This window comes from Salvelinus namaycush, chromosome 12 (assembly GCF_016432855.1).
Source record: "Salvelinus namaycush isolate Seneca chromosome 12, SaNama_1.0, whole genome shotgun sequence".
Lineage (NCBI taxonomy): Eukaryota > Metazoa > Chordata > Actinopteri > Salmoniformes > Salmonidae > Salvelinus > Salvelinus namaycush.
The window spans coordinates 50,212,577-50,238,600 of NC_052318.1; the positions used below are offsets into that span (position 1 = coordinate 50,212,577).

Below are 26,024 nucleotides of genomic sequence, written 5' to 3' on the forward strand. Positions count from 1 at the left end.
AACAATAAGCATTAAAAAAATTACATTTGGACATACAAATAATATAAGGCCAATATGCCTCACAATTGATTAATATTACAGCTCCCCAAGCCCTGGGTGCATCCTTTCCCCCAGCTGCTCTGATATAACAAATTAAATCGGTGAAAGCAAGAAGTCTGCTATAGTGATGTGTGTGTGTACCTATCCAGTGCTTTTTCAGATCAGATATAGTGGAAAGAAAGTGTGGAGATTTACCGACATTTGGTTCAATTTGTTACAGTCTGTTGTTGCCATGAAAAACAGATTGTTCACCTTTGAGAAGGATTACGTGGGGGAAAATAAGCACACAGTAGTTTACATCCGTTCAGCGTTACATGAGACAGCGCTGCAGCTATTTCTGTTCAGGCAATTCATAAGGCAGCCCCACTTGAAGGGTCCTTCTAGGTGGAGGTGACATTCGCAGTTGCAGCAGACAAGCCGGTAAGAGAAGTCGTGAAAATTACTCAAAATAAAGCATCATGGCACAGGCAGTCCAGAAACTGGTGGCCAAAGTACCTAGTTTGATCGGAGGTAAGTCTAATGATTTTGTTTGGACATTAGCTAAACCTTGACGCTTTTAAACATGCATGTTATTGCAGTCCAACTGACAGTCAAGCTTGCATGGCCTGGTTCTGCTGTCAATGTTAACTACGTTAGTACATTCTTCCGACTGCAACTAACTACTCAAACTTGATAACTAGCTAACTAACGATTGACAACTAACAAGCCCCCCCCCCCCCCCTTAATCATGAATAAAAATGTGTCTCCAAATGAACGTTAACTATATGAGGTTACTCATTTTAGTACTGTAGTTAACTTGTTATCGAGCTGGCTAACGGTATAGTAAATAACTTAAGTTACCTAATGATGTAGCCTCAGATTTAATATTTGATGTAGGCAGTTAGCTAAATGTCAACCTCAGGTGTTCTGACAATCTGAGTCACCTAGCTCTCAACTGTAGTCTGATTTAATCATGCTGTAATACCCAATTTAATTGATATATACAGCCTGACGCTAATGCCTGCAAAATTCGTGTAAATGGACGGAAGGTAGCCAAGAGGTTAGTGTTGGGCCAGTATCTGAAAGGTCGCCGGTTCGAACACCCTAACCGACAAGGTAAAAAAGATGTTGCTATGCCCTTCAGCAAGGCACGTAACCCTAATGTGCTCCAGGGGCGCCATACTACTATGGTTGACCCTGACCCTAATGTGCTCCAGGGGCGCCATACTACTATGGCTGACCCTGTAAAAGAACACATTTTACTGGATGGTGTATGTGACAATATATAGTACCAGTCAAAAGTTTGGACACCTACTTATACCAGGGTTTTAATTTATTTTTTACTATTTTCTACTTTGTAGAATAATAGTGAAGACATCAATTGACATAACACATGGGCTCATGTAGTAACCAAAAAAGTGTACAACAAATCAAAATATATTTTATATTCTTCAAAGTAGCCTCCTTTACCTTGACAGCTTGGTTCATTCTTGGCATTCTCTCAACCAGCTTCACCTGGAATGCTTTTCCAACAGTCTTGAAGGAGTTCCCACATATGCTGAGTACTTGTTGGCTGCATTTCCTTCACTCTGCGGTCCAACTCATCACAAACCATCTCAATTGGGTTGAGGTCTGGTGATTGTGTAGGCCAGGTCACCTGATGCAGCACTCCATCACTCTCCTTCTTGGTCAAGTAGCCCTTACACAGCCTGGAGATGTGTTGGGTCATTGTCCTGTTGAAAAACAAATGATAGTCCCACTAAGAGCAAACCAGGTGGGATGGCGTATCACTGCAGAATGCCATGCTGGTTTAGAGTGCCTGGAATTCTAAATAAAACCCTTGCATGAGTAGCCCAAATAAATTCTCAACTATTCCTTACAAGCCAGAATGTTAAATTACATTTAAACTTACTCTACAGGTTGTCTGTGCGGTTTGTCCTTCAACAGCTCGAAATATGGTTTGGTTTGGCACTGAGGTAAAGTTTAATATTTGGTTGTCAATAGCTGAGGTAAAGTTTAATATTTGGTTGTCAATAGCTGAGGTAAAGTTTAATATTTGGTTGTCAATCTTGTCAATAGCTATTGAACAAAGCATGCCATGAAATGGTATTCCGAATCGGGAGGATGGTGAACAATCAACACTTTTTGTTACCTTTTTTAAATTCTGATTTCAATCCTCAATCTAAAATGTTTTTGAAATGTGGATTGTTCTCCACTGATTCAGAATATACAATTGTCATGGCATACTTGGTTCAATAACTGTTGACGAGAACCAAATGTCCAATAAAACGTACTTTACCTCTGTGCCAACCCATGTAGAACCGAACCATATACCTACCGGCTCTCTAAAAAGTTGGGTAAACGATACTTTCCTGTGGATATTTTGTCCAGCAGCTAAAGGACAAACTGCACAACCAGTAGAGTACTTAAAAAAAAAAAAAAATGTATACATGTAATTTTATCCAACATTCTGTCTTGTAGGGCATATTTACACATTTTTGCAGGCATTAGCTTCAGGTTGTGTATACCAATTTGTGTATCTCACCTGTAAACTCTTATGCTAGCTATGTTTCTTGTCTAGCTTGACCCAACAGTGTTCAGCAGAGGACACATTTCATGACATGTACATTATGTGCTTTCAGCCGCTGCTACCTACTCCAAGCCCCGTCTAGCGACCTTCTGGCACTACGCTAAAGTCGAGCTCGTGCCCCCTTCCCCTGCCGAGATTCCCCAGGCCATTGTTGGAATCAAAAACATTGTCACCGGTGTCAACAGTGGGCGCCTTGGACAGACCACAGTGAAGGTGAAAACTGGGAAGATTGTTTGAATTAATGCAATACTGTATAAGTAGCTAGCTAATTCTTTATTTTACCCATTGGACTCTGACTGTGGGTGTTGTGACCTATCCGTAGTCTAACAAGTAGTCCCTTCATAAACAAAATAAGTGCTTCTTAAGATTGACGTAAGCCACAATCCACTAGAGCAGACATTAGGTCTACACCGTAACCATTTGGGAAATATGGAATTGTCTCTGAATAGATTCACGTTGTTTTAAGGTGTGACTTGCTGGTATTTGTGTGGCATTCATCTCAATATGCTTTTGTTACAGGATGCGTTCAGAAATGGATTGGTGTGCACTGAAGTGTTGATGTGGTTCTACATTGGAGAGTGCATCGGGAAAGGAGGCATTGTTGGATACGCCGTTTAAATCTGACTGTCTTGTTGCTCTGCTCTTAACTTCCACCTCAACTGTGGAGATCCAATTAATAAATGTATATTGTTTAAAGAACTTTAGCACTGTAACTTGGAACATTTACAACTATCATGACACTATAGGACTGCTATCAAATATATTGAAGTTGCCAACTTTCTTCTGAAACAAATTTAGTGGGAAATATACTGAACAAAAATAGCAACTCAAGATTTTACTGAGTTACAGTTCAAGGAAATCAGTTAATTTAAATAAATGTGTTAGGCCCTAATCTATGGATTTCACATGACTGGGAATACAGGTATGCGTCTGTTCAGATACCTTAAAATGGGCCTCACGATCTTGTCATGTTATTTGTGTATTCAAGTTTCCAACGGATAAAATGCAACTGTTCGTTGTCTGTAACTTATGCCTGCCCCACCACGGGCCACTTTTTAATAAGTTGACAGCAAACTGCTCAACCGTCTGCGGTTGGATGGACTGCCATATTCTAAAACGAGTTTCCTCCAACTTATGGCAGGGAAATTAACATTCAATTCTCTGCCAACAGCTCGTGGACATTTCTGCAGTCAGCATGCCAATTGCATGCTCCCTCAACATCTGTGGCATTGAGACAACTGCACATTGGAGTGGCCTTATTGTCCCCAGCACAATGATGGCCTAGCAACCTGTTTTTTTTTTTTTAACCTTAACTAGCCAAGTCTTAAGAATTTGTTCTTACTTACAATGATGGCCTAGGAACAGTGGGTTAACTGCCTTGTTCAGGGGCAGAACAACAGATTTTTACCTTGTCAGCTTGGGGATTTGATCAAGTAACCTTTCGGTTACTGGCCCAACGCTCTAACCACTATGCTACCTGCTGGCCCAGGTGTAATGTAATGATCAGCTTCTTTATATGCCACACCTGGATGGTGGATGGATTTTCTTGGCAAAGGAGAAATGCTCAATAACAGGGATATAAACATGAGAGCAATAAGCTATGTGCATATGGAACATTTCTGGGATATTTTATTTCAGCTCATGAAACATGACCAACACTTTACATGTTGCATTTATTTTTCAGAATGTATAAAAGTAGACAATTTAAGCATTTGTATGCACACAACAAAATATCCAAGTGCATTTGGTTGAAAGATTTAATTTCTGGTTACTTTTGCCACCAACTCTGGAAATAGGGTGGAATTATGTTTTGGAAAAGCACAAGTGCAGCTGATTGATTAAAGTTAGACATTCCTGTGCGTGTCAAAAGAGACTGAGGTGCGTGGAAGTCAAAGTGGTTGCAGAGCCTTTGACTGCAGAGTATCTAGTGGAGTCTAAATCCAACCTTCGATAGATGAAGCTTGGGTTCGGGATGATATTAAGTAATGATAGACATCTCCTCTCGCTCCCGGCTCTCTGACAGTGTTTGCACAATGTTCTCCAAGTACCTGCGGAACCCCTGCCGCACATCCTCAGGATCTTCCTCCAGGTTAGAGTGACTCAATGGTAACCTGTTCAAATGCGAAGCTACACACACACACACAAAACATGTCAAAGAAATCCAACTGATAATTGTCCTCATTATTGGTATGAATTGAAAAGCAGTGGTGTATGGCCTGTCTGAAGGCCCAGTGCAGTCAAATGTGATTCTGTGTTATTTTTCTACACAGGTTGGAAAAACTGAAATGTAGTTTTAGTATAAGGGCTGTTTGAAAATACTTCCTGAAATGTTCACATGTTTTGGTGGGATGGAGTTTCGGCCTTCCTGGTGACATCACCAGGTGGTATAAGTTAATATACCAATAGGAGTTTCAAACCTCTCAATAACAGCTAGTTCAGGTTACATATCACTCCCATTAGGCTCATGCAATTAGGTCCCTCACTCAGACCACTCCTACACAGCCCTAGCAAATTTCTTGCTTGAGAAATAGCCATTTGTTAAGAAGCTACTTTTACAATTTTATTTGGGGAAAATAACAGTAAGGTACTTAATTGTTACCTATACATGATTTGATAGAGAACTGCTACATTGGTCCTTAAGTGGCATGATGACAATTGCTTTAGCATCGGGGGCATTGGAAATATTGAAATGTCATTCAAAGGAAAGATACAATGTAACAAGCTCGTTGATAATTAGTCCTACCTAGGTTGGGACGTCCGTTATCTACTCCACTGCCAGGCTTGTGGTGGGCCATCAGTAGACACTGGCTGTCCTGTAGCCCCTGTGAGGAGATGAACATGGAGTACCATGTCTCTACTTCTGTTAGGTGGCGTGGCATGTCTGGGTTGAACACGATCACCACACCATTGGAGTCTTTCATCAATGCTGGCCAGCACGACTCAAACCTGCATCGGAAGCGACAAGTTGGTAGAATTGTAGCTTTGATTAGATTGACATAACTGCAACGCAGTACTCTTTGCTGTGAATAGTGATGGACAGAATGATAAATTATACGACTGAAACGGTTATTTGACTAATTCTGTCGAGTGAGTTTCTGTGTTAGGTGTACAGTTCAGCTGTGAAATGGGTTTGAAATAGCCCTATTGATCCTTACTTGAAATCTCCAGCACAGTCCCAAAGTTCCACCTCACATGTTGAGGATTTGTCCCCACTTCCCTCATTCTGAGATTCAAACTCCAGTATCCTTGGAACAACACAATGGTTAAATGGTGCACAAGCCATCATTTGGAGTTGTAAACATCGGCTACCAAGCTTTTGCTGATTGACAAATCTGATGCTGGAACTGGGAGATATGAGTCCTCAATGTACCTGACACCTTGAGTAGGACAGTATTCCCCTCCTACTGTCTCCACGGTGTCAGAGAGAAAGTTGGCTAGAACTGTTTTTCCAGACTGAAACACAATGGAAGATCTGTTTCATCAATTTTCACTGGAGAGATAGCTGGCAATATCTTTCATTTTACAACCCATCTAACCTAGCCTGGTCTCACATCTGTCTGTACTCTTGCCAACTCTCTTGCTGTAATTGTCAAGTGAGTGTTTGGAATGCCAATTCCATAAGTAGTCAAAGATAGCAGAAACAGACTGGCACCCATGCTACATCGTACCCAATGAATCCAAACAATTCATCATTGCTAGCCAGCTCAAGCCAGCCGCAAAATATATACCTTATGTGTAAATAGCTCTTTCGTCTTACCTCACTTGGTCCAATTAAAAGTATTTTTGCCTTGAACATCTCCGCTTCTCTTGTGTTGATAACTTGTACAGATTAACGTTAGCTAGCTGCTAGGCGTTGCTGGCTGAACAAATCTGCTAACGTTAGCTAATTATCAGTACCAAGCTGCTAAATGCAAGCTACTCAACAATGAAAAAGGTAGATAACTATCTTTTAAAACAATATGCAAACTTTCTTCTGATTCCAATACTTTATAGTTCTAGCACAAAATATAGCTAACACACGCAACGTAAAACATCCCTTGCTAAATAGCTAGTGATGACGTGTGTAAACATGTTCGTCATCTCTATGGTTTCCAAGGCAGACGGGTGGCCCCAGGGTTGCCCCAGGGTTGCCATGTAATAAGAGCAACGACCACTCAAAACCAGCAAACAAATCCTGTGAACTAGCACTTTTTTTCTGAAGCAAGAGTAGATGCCACATTTATCCAATAAACCCTTTTCCATAACGTTATCGAGCGACGTATTATCGACATAATTTGTAACGACGTCTCCATCAAATAATTATTATTGCCAGTTTAACGTGAAATTAAAGGAATTTGTCTATGCCACAAGAGAAAAGATCATTAAACCCTATTACTCCCCCGACCATTTTCCATTAATGGATGTCGATTTAAAGTGGAATTGACAGCGTTTCAGCAACATGAAATCTGATTAAAATCTGACCATGTACACCCCCGGGAATAATATGCTACTTTTCTTTTTCTATTTTTCTGACAAGTGAGCACTTGGTCTTTTTTATTGTCATAAATTCATAGAATCATGTCAAATTGTATTTTTCTAATGCGCCGAATACAACAGGTATACTTTACAGTGAAATGCTTACTTACAAGCCATTAACCAACAATGCAGTTTTAAGAAGAAAAAAAGTATTAAGAAAGTATTTACTAAATAAACTGAAGTAAACAATAAATAAATACAATTTAAAAGAAGAAAATAGAATGTTTGGGAATTACGTATTCTATTTTAGAACCACTTCATATTCATGTTTTTTTTCTCTGTAAAAAAAAAATTCTAAATACAGATCAACAATTTACATTCTTACATCATACAAAACAGAACACAGGTATTAATGAGAAAATACTGGAACAAACAAAAAATATAAAGAAATAAACAATTCTAGTGCAATTATAATCACTCTGAAAAAATCTTATTGTAATGATTTAGGAAAATGTTATTCTTGTTATTGTTCTAACATTGGGTTAATGTTTTAATAAAATAGTTAAATTCAATCAAAAAAAATGTAATTTTGGTATAGAATTTTGGAATTTTTGTTTGTGTATGAATTATTTGGCAACAAGAATAAAAAAATTCACAATAATTTCAGTGGTCTTGTTATCATTGCAATAGTAACATATTATATATTTTTATATCTTACAAGAATTTCGCTACACTCGCATTAACATCTGCTAACTGTGTGTATGTGACAAATAAAATTTGATTTGATATCAAAAACATAGGTAGTGTTCATAATGGTAAATAAGTATTTTGCAAGGTTTCCCCAAAATTCTGACATACATTTACATTCAAAGAACAAGTGAGACAGATTCTCACCTTCTTTTTCACAGAAAACGCAGATATCATCAATAGCCACAAATTTGGATATCATAGAATTACATGGATATATCTTATGTAAACTTTTGAAGTGCACTTCCTTAACTTTGTTAAGGCCTTAACCATGCATTTTTCCAGACAATGTCATGAATAAGCATGTTCCAGAAAAACTTTCCTCTCGGTGTAAGTTGGTTTTGTGAATGAAGAATTTGTCTTATATATTTATTACAAGATTTCTCAAGTAAGCCTACGCCTTCCGATCTGAGTTCTGGATAAACTTTGTGATCATTACCAAAGCTAAGATGAGTTTTCATTAGTGTAGTTAGACCACTGGGAATGGCTTTGATCACAGAAATAAACTCTCTGAAAGGTATTGGAAACTCTTTCAATGTTATAAATTGTTCATATGTGAGAATATTACCCTTGTTGTCAAACATCAAGAACAAAGTCAATATTCCTCTCATGCCAGCTGGGGTAGAACATTAACTTATTCCTTACAGTTATGTCTGAATTATTCCACAAAAGAGCTTTATGTGGGGGAAAATTGTGCAGGAAACATATTTTCCAGGCCATTAAAGCTTGTTGGTAAAACCTAGCCAATTTAGCAGGTAATCTTTCAGGAATATAATTACATTTCAGTAAAAATTGAAGACCTCCCAACTTATTAAACACATTATTTGGAATGAAATACCATATTGAATCAGTATTGATCAAACATCTTTTCAACCAGTTTATCTTGAAAGTGTTATTTATGTCAACAAAATCCAACACTTCTAGACCTCCTTCTGCTCTTTTGTTAGAAAGGACAGACTTTTTCAGTTTGTGAGACTTATTTTTCCAAATGAAGTCAAGAAAGGTCTTATTGATCTTTTTACAAGTAGCATGATTTACACATAACGATAATGAGGGGTACACAAAACGAGACAGTCCCTCTGCCTTGGACAGAAGTACTCTCCCAAGTATAGAAAGATATCTTTGTAGACAATTATTGAATATATTTTTGGTTTTCTTAATTTTAGGAGAGAAATTCTAATGTTGTCTGACTAAGTGGTTTTTTGAAAGATGTATTTCTAAATATTTAACACAGTCCTTTACAGGAAAATGTTATATTTCTTTATCATCAGAGTTAAATAAACATAAGGTTTCACATTTAGAAACATTCAGTTTTAATCCTGATGCAATAGAAAATGCAGTTATCGCATTAAGGGCATGGGCGACCTGGTCTTTGTCTCTTAAGAAAAGAGTAGTATCATCAGCCAGTTGGGAAATTTTGATTTCTTTGTTAAAAATGGTTAAGCCATACAAATTTGCATTATTCAGAATATCTAGAGATAGAAGTTCCACAACCAAAATGAATAAAAATGGCGAAATTGGGCATCCCTGTTGTACACTTCTGTTGATACTGAATCTTTTGGAAGTATTAAGGTTTAGTAACACAGAACTATTTATATCTTTGTAAAACATGCAAATTACTTTGATAACATTTTCACCAAATCCAAAAAGTTTTAAGAGACCTGAAGAGAAATTCATGTTCAATTGTGTCAAAGGCTTTACAGAAGTCCAAAAATAAGACAACCACATCTGAGTCAATTGCATCTGAATAATCTAAAAGGTTCAAGACTAAACAAATGTTTGAGCTTATGTGACGGCCCTTCCTAAATCATGTTTGAGTGTCATTTATAATGGTATCTATTCCTTTCTTTAATCTTTTGGCACAAACCAGAGCAATAAATGTGTAATCAATATTTAATAAAGTAATTGGTCTCCAATTGTCAATGAGAGAAGGGTCTTCATAGGTCTTCGGAATCAATGAAATAAGGCCTTGTTTCATAGTGGAGACAATTTTCCCACTTTTAATGCAATCTTGAAACATATAAAAAATCGGGTCTTCTAGTAACTTAAAAAAATATATTTGACCTTTATTTAACCAGGTAGGCTAGTTGAGAACAAGTTCTCATTTGCAACTGCGACCTGCCCAAGATAAAGCAAAGCAGTTCGACACATACAACAATACAGTTACACATGGAATAAACAAACATACAATCAATAATACAGTAGAAAAATCTATATAGAGCATGTGCAAATGAGGTAGGATAAGATGCAATAGAACTCCCAAAACTGTCTATAGAATTCAGAGCCTCTCTAATTTCTTCAATTGACACAGGTGAATCGCAAACTGATTGGAAATCATCCTCAATTACAGTGACATAATTCTGAATGTGGCAAATGTAGCTTTCACAACCATCTTCCTGAAATTGAGAGCTGTAAAGGTTTTCATAAAATAATTTGACAAATTATGATATTTTAACGGGATCTTTGCATAAAACATCGTTAATTTTGAGTGCAGTTATAGATTTTCTTTTGTAGTTTCTCTTTTCAAGTGCAAAAAGTAACTAGTGTTTCTTTCCCCCTCTTCAGTCCATTTAGCTCTTGACCTTACAAAGGCGCCCTTTGCCAGATCCGTGTAAAGCTGATCTAATTCTAGTTGTAAAGACTTGAATACAGACTCCTCTTCTTCAGATAGATTATCTTTATTTAGAAAACTGTCAAGCTTGCTCATCATCTCCTTTTCTCTAAGGTTCTTTAATTGCATCAGCTCTTTGGCGCTTTTAATGGCTACCACTCTGACTTTATATATGAAAAATTCCCATCTACTTCCATGACCCAAGTCTTTTCTTGCAAAAATATCTTTAGCTAACGATTTTATGTTTTTAATGAGAGTAGTATCTTTAAGAAGTGTGTTGTTTAATTTCCAATATCCTCTAGTACCTTTTGATTTTTTAGTATCTTGTAAATTCTAGGAAATCAAGTGATGATCAGAAAAGGGAGCCAACTGATGAGCTACATCTATAACAAATTGTAACAAAAAAGGGGAAATTAGGAATAAATCTATTCTAGATTTACGTGACATAGTTTTGTTGGTCCAGGTATAACCCTTTGCATCCGGATTTGCATCCTCAACACAGAGATCCTTGCATGATGTAGTGATACTATTGCTATTTTGAGGGCTTTGACTCGTTCTAGGAGGAAAACGATCAACAGATGCATCAGGTGTTTCATTAAAAATCACCTGAAATAATTAGAAACGCCTCTTGAGTATTTGTTGCTTAAATCCTGTACTTTCCTGGTAAAAGGGGTCTTATTAGGAGCATGTGAGTTATGTCCGTATACATTACAAATGATGAAAATAGCATTGTCAAGTTTAACAGTTACTATGACCCATCTCCCGTCTTGTGAAGATGTGGATTCTAGAACGTCACCTTTAAACTTGTGAATAAGTATCAAAACACCAGCAGAATGATTTGATCCATGACTGAAATAGGCCATATCTTCCCATATAAGGTCTGTGTTTCATGTAGACTTACCCTAGTGTGGTGTTTTGATAACCGCGCAAATCTATCTCGGACAAGTGAACTTGTCAACATATTTGCCTATAACAATAGTCTTTAGTGAGCTAGCCAGCTCCTGTTTCACGTGGTGACAGCTAGCTAGCTAGCTTTAGTCCACCAGGGAAGCTATATTTAGCTAGCTACATAACTCACTTCGTGTAGTCAGACTTGCTAGCTAACATTAGGCCAGCACCATGGCAAGGATAGTTGGTTAGCTAGCATGTCACCACTTAGAAAAGTCTGACAACACAAACAGTGAGGTAATGTTAACTGCCTGGCTAAATATCGCCTTGTAGTTAGGAACCTTTGTTGGCTAGTTAGCTACATTAGCTAAAGTTGGCTAACTAGCTTACAAAACTACTTAATGTTTTCCCCTTACAAAACAGAAACGGTTGTACGTGACTAATCAAATAGCCTGTGAAGTCAGTTAGAAATGTCAGCAGGGATGGAAATTAAGCTAGCCCAAGGCTAGTACTTTTCAGACTGCTGCTAGTAGACAATGTGCCAAACTAGCCTGACACAGCAGTGACATTTTGCCTTTACAAACCACAGATTAGGACCTGAATGTAGAAATCGTGGTCTGCTGGCCAGTGCCCAAAATCCTTATTACATCCCTGCATGTCGATTGCTTTCAGACGATCCCCCATCACTGTTGATCCTCCTCAATGACCATACGGCTGAGGGTTTTAATTTTCGTCTTGAGAATTAGAATCAGAAGTACAGTCATATAGCTCATCACAATACTTTGCCTCTTCAGACAAATAGTACCCTAGACTGTCCTGATCTAGTTGATCATTCCAGATAATTCCTCCATCCCAGTAGAAATGTCCCATCCACATAGTAGGATTTTAGATCTGCAGACAGACAAAAGACCAGTCTATTTTACCCTTATTATAGTCAAGTCTGTGGGTTATGGTATTTTAATATAGATGTTACCGTTTATGTAATCAACTTTTGCTAGCAAAGATTCTTTTCTTTTTTGTCTTTCAGATGGGAAGACCGGAAACCCAGTGACAACGTAGCTCATCCACCATGGCAGAAGAGGAAGATCCAGACTGTTGATTGGGAAAACAAGAACAGACAATGAAAGTTGAGTGTTGAGGGACCACTTGTCACATTGTCCAAGATGGGTTTGTGTTATGATAAGGCATTTTCTGTCCAGATTGATACAGCATTGAAAAAGACCCACCACTGACTAAATGTCTCTTTGTTTTTCAGTCCAACAGGAGTGCATCCCTCAGGCCATCTGGTGCATGGACATCCTGTGTCAGTGTGATCTGAGCGCACACGTCCAGTTGTAGAGACTAGCAGATCGAGCCTGGGGATGGGCAGGTCAGTAACTCATCACATATGATACAGTATTGTGTAAAACATTGAATTTGTAGATGCATCGACATTTTGACTTTGTCCTTTTCCCCTGTTTTAGACATGAAGCGTGACATGCAGAACATCAGGCTCACCCCACGAGAAGCTGTGCATGATTAATTCCACCCTCAGCAAGGAGATCTGAGGGTACTCTCACTCTGGGGGTAAGACAACATTTAAGCATCACAGATATACATTTCCACTGTGCCCATGATCAAGTTAACTACATTACTTTAGTTGGCTGCTTTGAGCAAAACGTGTATGTAATATAACCTATTCTGTGAGCCTAGTGTGTGAATATGAACTATGTGGAATATTTTTGGACCATTAAAAAAGGTACTGACAGGAGGAGAAATAGGAGTCTGTCAGAGGTTGTCACGCTGGATGGGGATGAGAAGAAGACACAAATAGGTGTTGTCAGCCATAAAACTTTAAAGAAGAAGAAGAAGCCTATGAGCAGAGAACACTAGACAAACATTTGTCTTGAAGTAGAATTACAGAAATACTGTATCATTGTGGTGTTAAATAAACTTGAAGCTGCTTCATTGGGTATGTTGTCTATATGGATAAAACATATGTTTGAGTTGATAAATACACAGGGATATAAATTAATTTAGCAAAAAGACATGCAAGACTACTGTAACGGCAATCCTTTCAAACATGTTTTTATTATGGTAGGCTAAATAATTAATATTAGTGACTATCACCAACACTCACTCAATCACAGTGTTTTGTCATGCAGGACTGTTCACAGCACAAGGCCCAAATAAGTAATTGTTGTGATTTATTTAGGCTGTTAATGTCTCATACTAAACACTATTGAGGCCATTGTAAAAATCCGTGGGGCTTGCCTTCACTGATATTCAGCATCAAACAGTCACTGGAATGAAGCAAATAATAATCTCCTAGTTGACTTAAACACGCCATGTTAGCATTAATTCCTTAAACAGCTTATGTAACTTTAACATCAAACAGATTCTCCTCAAGAAAAATGCCTCATTTGATTTGACAGCTCACAAACTAATCAGTCATTTAATGTAAAATAATGATGATGATAATATAAACAATTTTTTACTATAATTAGCCACAACTGAAGTTCCCTTTGGGGGAAAAAAATACAATTATTCTATTAAATAAGAAAATAAGGGTACACACAGCCTTGGATTTGCCTTGACAATAAATTGCAAGTTGATTACATGTCAGACAGATTAGGTCAAAGGCACACAAATATCAAGTCAAAGTTTATTGGTCACCTACACACATTTACAGATATTATCGCAGGTACAGCAAAATGTTTCTAGCTCTAACAGTGCAGTAATACCCACATCAATACAATTTTTTAAACCCAATACACACATAATCACAAAAAATAATATAGAAATTAAGAAATATCAGAATGAGCAATGTCAGACACTGGAATATACTGCATGCAGTATATATATATATATATATATATATATATATATATACATACACACACACACACACACACACACTACATGACCAATAGCATGTGGACACCTGCTCGTCGAACATCTCATTCCAAAATCAAGGGCATTAATATGTAGTTGGTCCCCCCATTGCTGCTTTAACAGCCTCCACTCTTCTGGGAAGGCTTTCCACTAGATTTTGGAATATTGCTGCGTTCCAATTCATCCCAAAGGTGTTCGATGGGGTTGAGGTCAGGGCTCTGTACATGCCAGTGAAGTTCTTCCACACCGATTTTGTAAAACCATTTCTGTATGGACCTCACTTTGTGCACGGAGGGGATTGTCATCCTGAAACAGGAAAGGGCCTTCTTCAAACTGTTGCCACAAAGTTGGAAGCACAGAATTGTCTAGAATGTCATTGTCTGCTGTAGCGTTAAGATTTCCCTTCACTGGAACTAAAGGGCCTAGCCCCAACCATGAAAAACAGCCCAAACCATTATTCCTCCTCCACCAAACTTTACAGCTGGCACTATGACTTGGCAGGTACCGTTCTCCTGGCATCCGCCAAACCCAAATTCATCTGTCGGACTGCCAGATGGTGAAGCGTGATTCATCACTCCAGAGAACGCGTTTCCACTGCTACAAAGTCCAATGGCGAGCTTTACACCACTCCAGCTGATGCTTGGCATTGCGCATCGTGATTTTAGGCTTGTGTGCGGCTGCTTGGCCATGGAAACCCATTTCATGAAGCTCCCGACAAACAGTTATTGTGCTGACGTTGCTTCCAGAGGCAGTTTGGAACTTCAGTAATTGAGTGTTGCAACCAAGAACAGACGATTTTCAGCACTCGGTCCCATTCTGTGACCTTGTGTGGCCTACCACTTTGCGGCTGAGCCCTTGTTGCTCCTAGATGTTTCCACTTCACAACAGCAGCACTTAGTGTTGACCGGGGCAGCTCTAGCAGGGCATAAATTTGACGAACTGACTTGTTAGAAAGGTGGCATCCTTTGACGGTGCCACGTTGAAAGTCACTGAGCGCTTCAGTTCTATTCTACTGCCAATGTTTGTTTATGGAGAATGCATGGCTGTGTGCTCAATTTTATACACCTGTCAGCAACAAGTGTGGCTGAAATAGCCAAATCCACACATTTGAAAGGTGTCCACATACGTGTGTGTGTATATATATATGTATATATGAGTGGTCATTTCATCTTTATTGAAAATAGTTATTCTAGTCATAAAAAGCTAACTGTTACATACAGTACAAACACATTTAGTTGACCATGTAGATACTAGTTTTTCAAAATACCATTAGATAAAGAATACTTGCTGTCAGATAAAGGTTATATGTTTACATACAATGTTATTATTAGGACCTCTGCTCATTCAAATGTTTAGAACATTCATAAAATAGAACTCTTGGATGGAGCAATGTGGCACAGTCAGTCTCAAAGAAAAACAAAACAAATGACAAATGATGCATAGGGGGCACCGTGTGAAAAATATTCCGAAACGTTCTTTAAAAAAAACTGAGTATATTTTTCATCAAGGAACAAGAGGCACATGTTCGTGTTCATTTGAGTTGACAGATCTTGACCGAGGTTCCAACTCCAAAGCCGGGATAGAGGGGCTCCACAAACATGGTTTCGAACCTGTGCAGGAGAGTCATGTGGTTGCCTATACTGAAGAAGGCCAGGACCCCTGCCGAGTGGTCTAGGTAGACTCCTATCCTCGGTGAATGGGGCGCATTGATGGATTTATCTGCCCTGTTGTGCCAGGCTGAGTACCCTGTATCAGAACACAGCAGGCTCCAGGACTTATCATTATAGCCCAGCAGACACAGTGATCCTTTCCCCTTGCGGCTGATTCCCTTATAGGCCACCCCCATGGAGAACTCCCCACTCCACTCGATCTCCCAGTAGAAGCGGCCACCAGACAGGGCCTCGCGGCACAGCACTTGCGCGAAGCTGTCAAACCTTTCCGGGGTGTCAGAGTAGGGCTGGAGGTCCCTGGTTCGGATCACCTTTCTGCTGCTGTCTGACAGGTGTAGCTCCTTGTAGGCTGTGCTGGGGTCCAGTCTCAGCTGGCAGAAGTCTGGGGGAGGGATGGAAGTGAAATGGGTCAACATTAGTGTTTTTCTGTGATACAGGTTTATGAGTCAACAGGTTTATGAAGAGATAATAAGCCTGGTCTCAGATCTGGTTTGTACTATCTTGCCAACTCCCATGGTCATTGTTTGGCACGACAATGACCATAGGAGTTGGTAAGAAAGCACAAACAGATCTGGAACCAGGTTTGAGAGTAGTTGCTAATTGAACAGATATGTACTTACATTTCAGAAACTCTGATCTGGTCTTGGGCTCTGGTGGAGGAGGGCTGTCCACTGTCATGACTTCTATGACTAGAAGGTGAAAATAGAAGACAATGTCTCGACGTCTATTCAAAACCACAGCATTGAATTTATTCATAGGCCTTCACCTCCCAAACCATACATTTTTTTAGTTTGCTAGTGTGTTATCTAACTTTACACAATGAACAAACATCATGTATACAGTACACTGATCACAAGACTCACCTCTGCTGCTTTTCTCTCTCTTTTCTGTCGTATAAACAGGGACTTCGTTCACTGTGAGAGGCAATATAAAAGGTAGTCAGCAAAACATTGAGTGTCTTGGCTACTGTTAACAGAATTTCGGATGTATTGTTTTTAGATATAATACACATGGTGGTCAGTTAGACACTGGTTGTATATGTTCTAGTATCACAGGTCATACAATTGCTTCTGAAATATGACACGTGAAAGACTGGAAACGGAGGCTATGTATGTTGTTTTGACCTGACTTGGAGATCTTCACAAGTTCCTCTCTACCCAGCTCTTCCAGACGATCCTTGATCTCTGCCACGGCTTTCCTGGCTGCGCTGAACGAGAAGTCTGGGTTCACCGACACTCTGGGGATAAAGCCATCATCCGTGGGAGTACACAGATAGTTGAAGTTCTGTATAAAAATAATCATGAGTGTCATCAAATAAGCATGTTCAAGGACCAACAATGAACAAGCAGCAGAGGAACATATTGTAGAGATCCATGACTTTGATTGCTGCTTAATATCATAGTCCTTTTTAAAGGATGGACCAAACATAAATTGAAATATTGAACCTTTTACAGATCCAATTTTCTTGCACTTTACAATTTAGTGGACATCCACTGACCACTATAAGTGAATGTACTACAGAATATTCAGAGCATACAGTATGTAATTGTATGTAGTCCTCTCAGTCTCACCTGTAGGAAGTGGATGTGGTCCTCAGTGCTGTACAGCTGTTTGAGTCCCGTCTCCTTCTTCTTCAGCTCCTCTATCTCCTGCTCCAGCCTCTCCACCAGCCCCTCAGCCTGGTTGAACGCAGCCTTCTCGTTGATGCCAATCATCTTTGTCACCTCTGACCTCATTCTCTCGATGGAGCGGATCATATCCTCAAACATCTTCTCACTCTCCGCCATGGCCCTCCGGGCTGAGCTCTGGACAACACAGTTAATGATTCATTTATCTCAGGTCAAGAGGCCTACACACATAAGCTAGATGTACATTTCTAGACGAGACACAGTCATCATTGATACATCGTGAGTTACAGGCTGCCATGCAGAAGGTCATCACACATTTAAGTTGATCTACATTTCTCTGCTTTAATTGGGAATCAGGAATGTAAGTTTAACAAGAAAATGATATCTAACGTTTTTTTTAAACATTGAACATGACAGAGCAGTTATGAGTTGGTGTATGAAATAGAAGTGTTTCATCAGACAATGTTTTCAAGACATTTTCTCCGTACCTTTAGTGAGTCCACTGCTGTTCTCAGTTCCTCCAGCTCCTTCACCCTGTCCTGACATTTCTGTCTGATCTCAGCTTGAGCAACTCCCAGGAGTTTCTGTTGAGGTGACACCACAGAATCATCAACACAATAGCCTCTTACAAGTGAGTCACAGGCGGCACCTTAATTGGGGAGGACGGGCTCATAGTAATGGCTGGAACGGAATCAATGGAATGATATCGACAACATCAGACACGTTTTTCATGCGTTTGTTACCATTCCATTTACTCCATTCCAGGCATCATTATGAGCCATCCTCCATTCAGCAGCGTCCTGTGAGGGAATATTTAAGGGCCTTGCATGTCATTCAGTTCACGATTAGTATCATTGGCTTTGTTATGCCTTCCAACTTGGGCTTGATTATGTAATGTCACTGAATGGTTTATTTGTGGTTAACAGTGACAGTGTACAGCGTTATCTTGAGGGGCATTGCATGGGTTTATGTTATACTCTGCAATTAAGATCGAATGTTTATTTCTCATACTGTTATTAGTTAATAGGTTGTTTGTGTCTCTTTATGAAGTTAAAAAACGTATCTTATGTGATAAAGATGCGATTATACTATGAGAGTAATAGTGCCTTTTTCCCAGAACCTGCTTAGCTCTAAAGATCTACTTAGAATGGGCTGCTTTATCTCCGAAGGAGGGGGAAAAAAGAGCCTCATGGAATCTTGACCATGCCAGGAATGTGAAACTACTGCTGTATGCCTGAGCCTGACTTCTAAAAAAAGATGTTTTAAGGTGCACACATACTGGCCTATACAGTATAGAGAGGAGAGTGAGAGCTAATTCAGCCTTTACTCAAAACCTACCAGCCCATTCTTCAAGATAAGCTCAAGGAATGTGGGGAATCTGGGGAGAGGGGATTGGGGGAAGAGAGGGAGGGGAGTGTGAAAGAGAAGGAGTGAAGCCATGGGAGAGGAGAGTCAGGTTGTAAATCTGGGGATGAGAGGAACCAGTCTCCCCATTTAGCAAACAGAAAGGCTGAATTATGGCCTTTGTAAAAAGCTTTGCTTCACAGTATTACGATGATGTCATATAAATGTCCTTGATATACATTCATGTCATAGATATTGGTGATAATAATGTAAAAGTAACATACTGTATATTAATTTGATGTGGCCCAACTGTGGCTGTTTTAAAAACTGTAGCATTTTGACTGCCAATTCGGGCAGTCCATTCGAATGGAGACTGGTTTGGATGCAGTGGCTGGGCTGGTCATGGTCAGGTCAATGGTTTGTTGATCATAGGACATGCGGTTAGACAAGGACTCAATTCAGTCTCTGCATTCTGGTACAACTGCATTCCATTATCACCATCCCCACTCCCACTACCAGGCCTAAACCCAGCCCCTTCCCACAGGTGGGTTTCAAAGTTCACTCCAGGAAACTGGAGTCTCTAGTTTCTGTAATAATATAGCCCCGAATACACCAGGCTAGAAACCCAGGGTCTGCCTCTGGTGTATTTGGGTCTTCCTGGGACTTGAGACCCCCTGTTTGTAAGCCGGGAACATGGCTATAGGATTGGGAACACTGTCTCATCAAGCATAGCTGGAACACCACAAACCTTTACCACATATCAAGAACACATTCCTCGATCAAACTCGCAGCTAATCAGAGAGTTGTATTTGTTTTGGATGTGTGAGTGTGCTTGCCTGACCTGCAGGAGTGGGTGGTGACGCTGGCTGGTTGGTGAGCCAGCTGGGTCAAAGTACGAACGTTGCAGAGGTGGTGGCAGTGAGGGTGGGGGTTGGGAATACTGCACGTCTGCCTAACCCCACATTCCTGTATCATCAACACGCACCACCACAATCCACTGGCCACTCACTCACATCCCTGTCCCGTATTTACCCTCTGACTAACTACCTAGTTCTGTTCGCTCACTGAGAGAAATGTGATTCTTAAGGAGGGAAGGAGGTGTTGCTGAATAAATCAGTAGTCAGTTAACCTTTGAGTCAGTTCTAGAACACTCCCCTTAAAGTGACTGTGCCTTGTACCTTCAGGGTGTACTGATTTCTGCCATATGACCGACTGAACAAGTTATTTACATTGTATGTCAAGTATCCAGATATCCTCACATCACACTTTTTGATTTCAGTTTAAATTATTCATATTTTGATTTCAAAATACAAATCATTCTGTGAAAAATTGTAAACCTACTAGTCAAGGTCTGGGCTACTCCCATAAAACTCACAGTTAAGCCTGACACTCGGATAGAAAGAAACATGTCTCCGCTCCTTACCTGTTTCTCACTCCTCTCTGCCTCGGCTGAGACGATGTCATGTCCCTTGTGTTCGCTGACAGTACAGATGGCACAGATACACATCTGGTCGGTCCGGCAAAACAGCTCCAGGGACTTCTGGTGCTGGGGGCAGATCTTTCTGTCCAGGTTCCCCAGCTCGTCCACCAGCTTGTGCCTTTTGAATGTGGCTGACTCATAGTGGGGCTTCAGGTGCTTCTCACAGTATGAGGCCAGGCAGTTCAGGCAGGACTTAACAGCCTTGAGCTTCTTACCAGAGCAGTAGTCACAGGGCACGTCGGCAGGCCCAGCAAAGGTGTTCCCTGGAGGCGTGAGGTTCAGGTTGAGGTTGGCACCAGTCTTCTTGATCTTCTCTGCCACCTTGGTGAGCATAGTGTTGGGCCTGAGCACAGGCCTCTGGGTGAAGGTGATCTTACACTGGGGGCAGATGTAGATCCCTGTGTAGTCTGCCTCGTTCCAGTAGCCGCTGATGCAGTCCATGCAGAAACTGTGTCCGCAGGGGATAGCCACGGGGTCCCTCAGCAGCCCCACACACAGTGGGCAGCTGAAGTAATCCGAAGACGTGGGATCAGCCATCGTCGCTACTCACTACACTACACAAACACTCCTCAGAACTGTAGAGAGAGAGAAAGGCAGACAGACAGACGGAGGAATACACAGAGGGATCTAACCGGTGCACTAGGGAGTCCGCCGTCCACAAGAGTGTGGCAGAGCCTGCCAGAGACGGGACCTACTTGTATTTCTGAATTCCAGAGGTTATTGATTGAAAGCAGGCTCTACCCCTGTGCTGCCTGAGAGAGAGTATGTAGAGCTCAGCCCAGTTCAGATAAACAGGTTGAGCAAAGGCTGTAGGAGACTTAAAGGGAGGGGGAGAGAGCGAGGGGGCGGGCTGAAAGGAGATTAAAAAAAATAGGGGATAGGCTGAGGCAGGGAGAATGAATGAATTGTATCACACAGGGAGGCACTAACTGCTGCTAAATATGCCTGCATTTTTGGGGGGTTTCAGTGTTGTTTGATTCTATTTTTTTTAACTGTATTTGACTTGATAGTGTACAAACTACACTGCAGGCTGGATCAGTTAATCATTGTTTTTTATTAGCTCAGAAGTTTTGTGTGCTGATCAGAGACTACGATACGGTATTGTTTTCCCATTTTCACCCTCAAACTCAACTGGAACAGTGAACAGATGTCATAGGCCCTACATTAGATGCAGTTGAATAGACACAAATGCACATTTTGTGGAAGATCAGGTTTTGAAGGGGCTGGAGTCCACCCACTGAACAAATAAACCTGCTACCACCACAAACAGGATATGATAGGATACATTTTGAATTTCAGAGGGGATCTTTTTCTATCTTTTGTTACCCAAAACAAACAGTGGTACCTGTCACTGTTTGAACTGCCTGCCACAGGTGTTTTGACAAAGAGCAGTTCGAGTTCAGGACAGAAGTTATTGTATATATTTCAACTGCAGCCTGTTGAACGAGTCTAACTGCCTTTACAGATGCATCCCAGGAGGTTGGTGGCACCTTAATTGGGGAGGAAGGGCTCGTGGTAATAGCTGGAGCAGAATGAGTATAATGGTTTCAATTGCAGCAAGCACATGGTTCCAATGTGTTGGATGCCATTCCATTTGCTCCGTTCCAGCTATTATTGTGAGCCATCCTCCCCTCAGCAGCCTCCACCAGTGGTGCATGGCGTAGTAAAAGTAGATATGGTATGTGTCAAACAGAGAGAGAGAGAAAATGCTCATTAGAGGCAGCCGAAAGGGAACATTGCAATCACAGAAACATGTTTGACAAAACATTCCTGTCTCTTTCAGGTGTATCTGTCTGATGTCGATCTGAATGCTTCACATATTTTTTAAGATATTGTGCCATGTAAAAATGCACATCTAGCCCATGACTTAAGTCCCCTTGTTACTTTAGTATTTGGTATGTACAGTATAAACATATCCTGTGTCTTTATTAGTGTTGTTTCTTGAAAGAGTCCATCTTTCAAGAAACACACCTTGGTTTCTATATTGCCAAGTGTCATCCTATCCTCTTTCTCCCATGACAGGCTTATTGAGTAATATTGCAAAGGCTTTAAAGAGTAAGCCTGCAGTTGCTACATACATTTTTGGAATTACAAATGAATTATATGTACCCATTGATACTTGAAGAATATAACTTATAAATACCTCGTGAGCTTATTTCAACTGTCATACCCAATCAGAACCCCAAATATAAGCTTGTTGTACTACAATGTCTGTAAACAAAGTAAATGTAAACTAACACTATATAGCCTCAAAACACGGCAAAACTATTTTTGATATCATGGATGGTCAGTCCTTGCATCCATAGCTCTGTTTATTCATTTGTCTATGACCTGACGAAGGTCAAACTTGGATCAAAACGTTGTCTCTTTTTTGTGTGTGTCTGATTTAAATCACCATGGGAGCATACCAGAGTTTCTGACATTTCTGTGATACATTTCTCCAGGCCCATCCCTCAGCTTTTTATGGAAATAGGGACCGGGAGGATGCTTTGTTAATGTTTCAATTGCTGGTTTCGCTCTAAAGACCCATCCCAGTGGGCACACACTGGTTGAATAAACGTTGTTTCAATGAAACCAACATGGAATAGACATTGAATTAACGTCTGTGCCCAGTGGGATGGCCCATTCTCGCCCTAGAATTCTGGATCAATTCTGACATCATGAACTAATTAGCTCATTTGCATTTCAATTTACACCTTGGTTTCCTCTTGGGCCAAGGATGTGGCCATACTGTAGTGCACATTTCTCTCTCTCACTAGTTCACTAAAGAGGGCCTAAATAAGAAACTCATTACCCTGTAGCCACAAGGTAATGTGTGAGGCAGTGGACCTTTGGGATAAAATGGTTGAATTGTCTTATTCCAGAAGAGTTGATAGGCATACTAAGTTTACAGTACGTTACAATAATTTAAATTACAGGGCCACCGAAACATTTTTACCAACCGGTTGCGCAAGGCCGTGTACGCAACTCCTCCCTCATTGCATATCTTACATCATTGCACTTTAGAGAGAGTTTCGCCTCTCCGTATTTGGTCAGGTTTCTGATAAGCCAGTTTCTCTAACTCTTTTTTTTGTGTGGATCAGATACCAGGAAAGCAGTCCAATCCAGAGTAAAAGCAACTCTCTGTTTTCGTTATTGATTAACGAGAGAGACTATGATGGGAAGGGTCATACACTGCCAAATGCATGGTCTTGATTTATGTGGGAAAAAATCAACACACAGGTATACAAGTTAGGCTCATCTGATTAGGTACAGACACTTCCCATTTTTATGAAAAGCAATGCACAAGGTCTGATGCAATGTCTTGCAATGTACTTAATAAACTCAGAGACTAATGCCCATCACTCAAAGTTATTGGGTGAGGAAGCAGTTCAGTTGTCATAAATGCATAAACATGTCCTAGTTATGTCTTTTGATCAGTCAGGCATAAAACCCTACGGTTTACAAGGTGAAAGGTCAACATTCATTAAACCAAACATTCTCTTGCATCAGGTGTAGTGATGGGTAACCAGGGGTAACCAGGAGATTTCAGTCAGGGGATGTTGTTGTAGAGAGTCAGTGAATAAGAAAATACAAAATGGCTGTGTGAGTGTAGGATTACTTCCTAAATGGCTCCCTATACCCTATATAATGCACCAGGGCTCATACGTTGCTGGTCAAAAGTAGTGAACTATGTAGGGAATAGGGTGCCATTTGAGACGCAGCCCAGAAGTCAAGGACCCAGCTGTGTCTGTGTGTGATTGGTCAGAATATGGAGAGAGACAAAGTATTTACAAGTGTTGCCTTGGAACAATGGTTACCTTTGTTAGTGCTGGCTGGCAGATACACAGGGCTGGAGAGGAGGAGTCTGGACAGGGGCCAGATCACAGGGAACAGGTTGTTGCTGCACACTGCAGAACAGACCTCCACAACAAATGGGGGCAAAAAGGGACAATTGTTGATGAGAATTAAAAAACATTTTTTTAATGACATTTGTGTGGTACTTTGGACAGTTCACTTGGAAAAGTACCTGGAAAACAGAGACAGAAATGTCTTATGCAAATGTAGGTTGTAGATTTAACATTGGCTCTGCATGTAAATGTATGAAAGCAACCAGTGAATCCATATTAACATGACTCTCTGTAAGATAAGCAATCATGTGATGTTAATCATGTGTTTCCATTGTCATCATCAGCTCAGCATGTTGAACAACAACCAGAATGAGTCAGGTGAGCCAGATAGGATGCTGCTGTAATACATCACTAACTATTTTAGTAGTCATCCTGGTTATGTCACTACAGTTACAGCACATCACAGCTACATGTGGGTAGCTGATGTGGAAATAAACCACAGAAGAAAAAAGGGCCAACATAACCGCCTCCCTATAAACAGATCTTTATTGAAGGTTCACTTTAAGGGCAACTGAACAAACTAACTTTGACTTCACAGTCACATTCATTTGAAAGACCACCAGGATGTCTGTCAATTATAAAGGGAGTGATATGATATTGAATCACAACACCTGATTGTCTTATTGGAGACTGTCCTCAACTGAACTGAACTCAGGCCCTTCTGATGTGGAGCTGTCATGAGCTCCATTCAGGGGCTTGTATTTTGGGTAGCCCTATGCTTTTATTTTTTTTAAATTATTTAACCTTTATTTAACTAGGCAAGTCAGTTAAGAACAAATTATTATTTACAATGACGGCCTACCTCGGCCAAACCTGGACGACACCGGGCCAATTGTGCGCCGCCCAGTTATCTGTTAGCTGGCTCTGTATTGTCATTGGCAATGGAATTGTATGTTCTCTGAAGCTCATCATGAATCTACATTTACACGGAGTATCCAAAACATTAAGAACACCTGCTCTTTCCATGACATAGACTGACCAGGTGGATTCAGGTGAAAGCTATGATCCCTTATTGATGTCCCTTGTTAAATCCACTCCCATCAGTGTAGATGAAGGGGAGGAGGAGACAGGTTAAATAAGGATTTTTAAGCCTTGAGACAATTTAAGACATGGATTGTGTATGTGTGCCATTCAGAGGGTGAATGAGCAAGACAAAAGATGCCTTTGAACAGGGTATGGTAATAGGTGCCAAGTGTGCCGGTTTGTGTCAAGAACTGCAATGCTGCTGTTTTGTTTTACGCTCAACAGTTTCCCGTGTGTATCAAGAATGGTCCACCACCCAAAGGACATCCAACCAACTTAACACAACTGTGGGAAGCATTGGCGTCAACATGGGCCAGCATCCCTGTGGAACGCTTTCGACACCTTGTAGTAGAGTCTATGCCCCGACGAATTGAGACTGTTCTGAGGGCAAAAGGGGGTGAGGGGGTGTTCCTAATGTTTGGTATACCCAAACAAAGTACAGAGTCAATCCAACCAATAAATAAAGCATTGCTGTCTTCTGTTTTGTGTGTGCAAGATTCACAGATTTACAAACTGGATAATTGTAACAGCACTACTGCTGTGAGCCAGCTATAAAAATATCAAGGCATCTCCTAAAACTGTCAGACACTGACAGAAACTGTTTTTTAAATATCTACAACTAATAAGATGATTTGCTTGGCAAATATTGATCATGTTGTAATTTCCCTGGCCCTGGGGCAATTTCAGGTTAAATCTAGATTTCAACCTCTACCTACATTCTACAACACAAAAAACTGACCAGATCACCTCATGTGCAATAATCTCTTGCAACCATCTCGTCAAACATGACACTGGACATTTTGTGA

At 40.4% G+C, this 26,024-nt stretch overlaps 3 protein-coding genes across 4 annotated transcripts; 1 reads left to right on the forward strand and 2 right to left on the reverse strand.

The window, feature by feature from the left end:
* The first annotated feature begins 401 nt into the window (after positions 1-401).
* Positions 402-3,561, forward strand: atp5l (ATP synthase, H+ transporting, mitochondrial F0 complex, subunit g). Its single transcript, XM_039004886.1, has 3 exons — positions 402-549; positions 2,661-2,821; positions 3,128-3,561. Exons 1-3 carry the CDS (start codon positions 498-500, stop codon positions 3,224-3,226), a joined length of 312 nt encoding a protein of 103 aa, XP_038860814.1. The 5' UTR covers positions 402-497; the 3' UTR covers positions 3,227-3,561.
* Positions 3,562-4,213: 652 nt separating this feature from the next.
* On the reverse strand, positions 4,214-6,690 carry ift22 (intraflagellar transport 22 homolog (Chlamydomonas)). 2 transcript variants are annotated; one of them, XM_039005992.1, is made up of 5 exons: positions 6,366-6,690; positions 5,979-6,061; positions 5,764-5,853; positions 5,352-5,554; positions 4,214-4,735 (listed from the first exon to the last, which is right to left on the reverse strand). In XM_039005992.1, exons 1-5 carry the CDS (start codon positions 6,402-6,404, stop codon positions 4,587-4,589), a joined length of 564 nt encoding a protein of 187 aa, XP_038861920.1. In that variant the 5' UTR covers positions 6,405-6,690; the 3' UTR covers positions 4,214-4,586. The 2 variants fall into 2 exon arrangements, with proteins under 2 accessions (XP_038861920.1, XP_038861921.1); XM_039005993.1 differs by lacking the exon at positions 5,979-6,061 and having other exon boundaries at positions 6,366-6,684.
* Positions 6,691-15,336: 8,646 nt separating this feature from the next.
* On the reverse strand, positions 15,337-21,086 carry ftr82 (finTRIM family, member 82). Its single transcript, XM_039005994.1, has 7 exons — positions 20,249-21,086; positions 17,970-18,065; positions 17,425-17,658; positions 16,978-17,137; positions 16,717-16,767; positions 16,474-16,542; positions 15,337-16,235 (listed from the first exon to the last, which is right to left on the reverse strand). Exons 1-7 carry the CDS (start codon positions 20,840-20,842, stop codon positions 15,715-15,717), a joined length of 1,725 nt encoding a protein of 574 aa, XP_038861922.1. The 5' UTR covers positions 20,843-21,086; the 3' UTR covers positions 15,337-15,714.
* Positions 21,087-26,024: the final 4,938 nt, after the last annotated feature.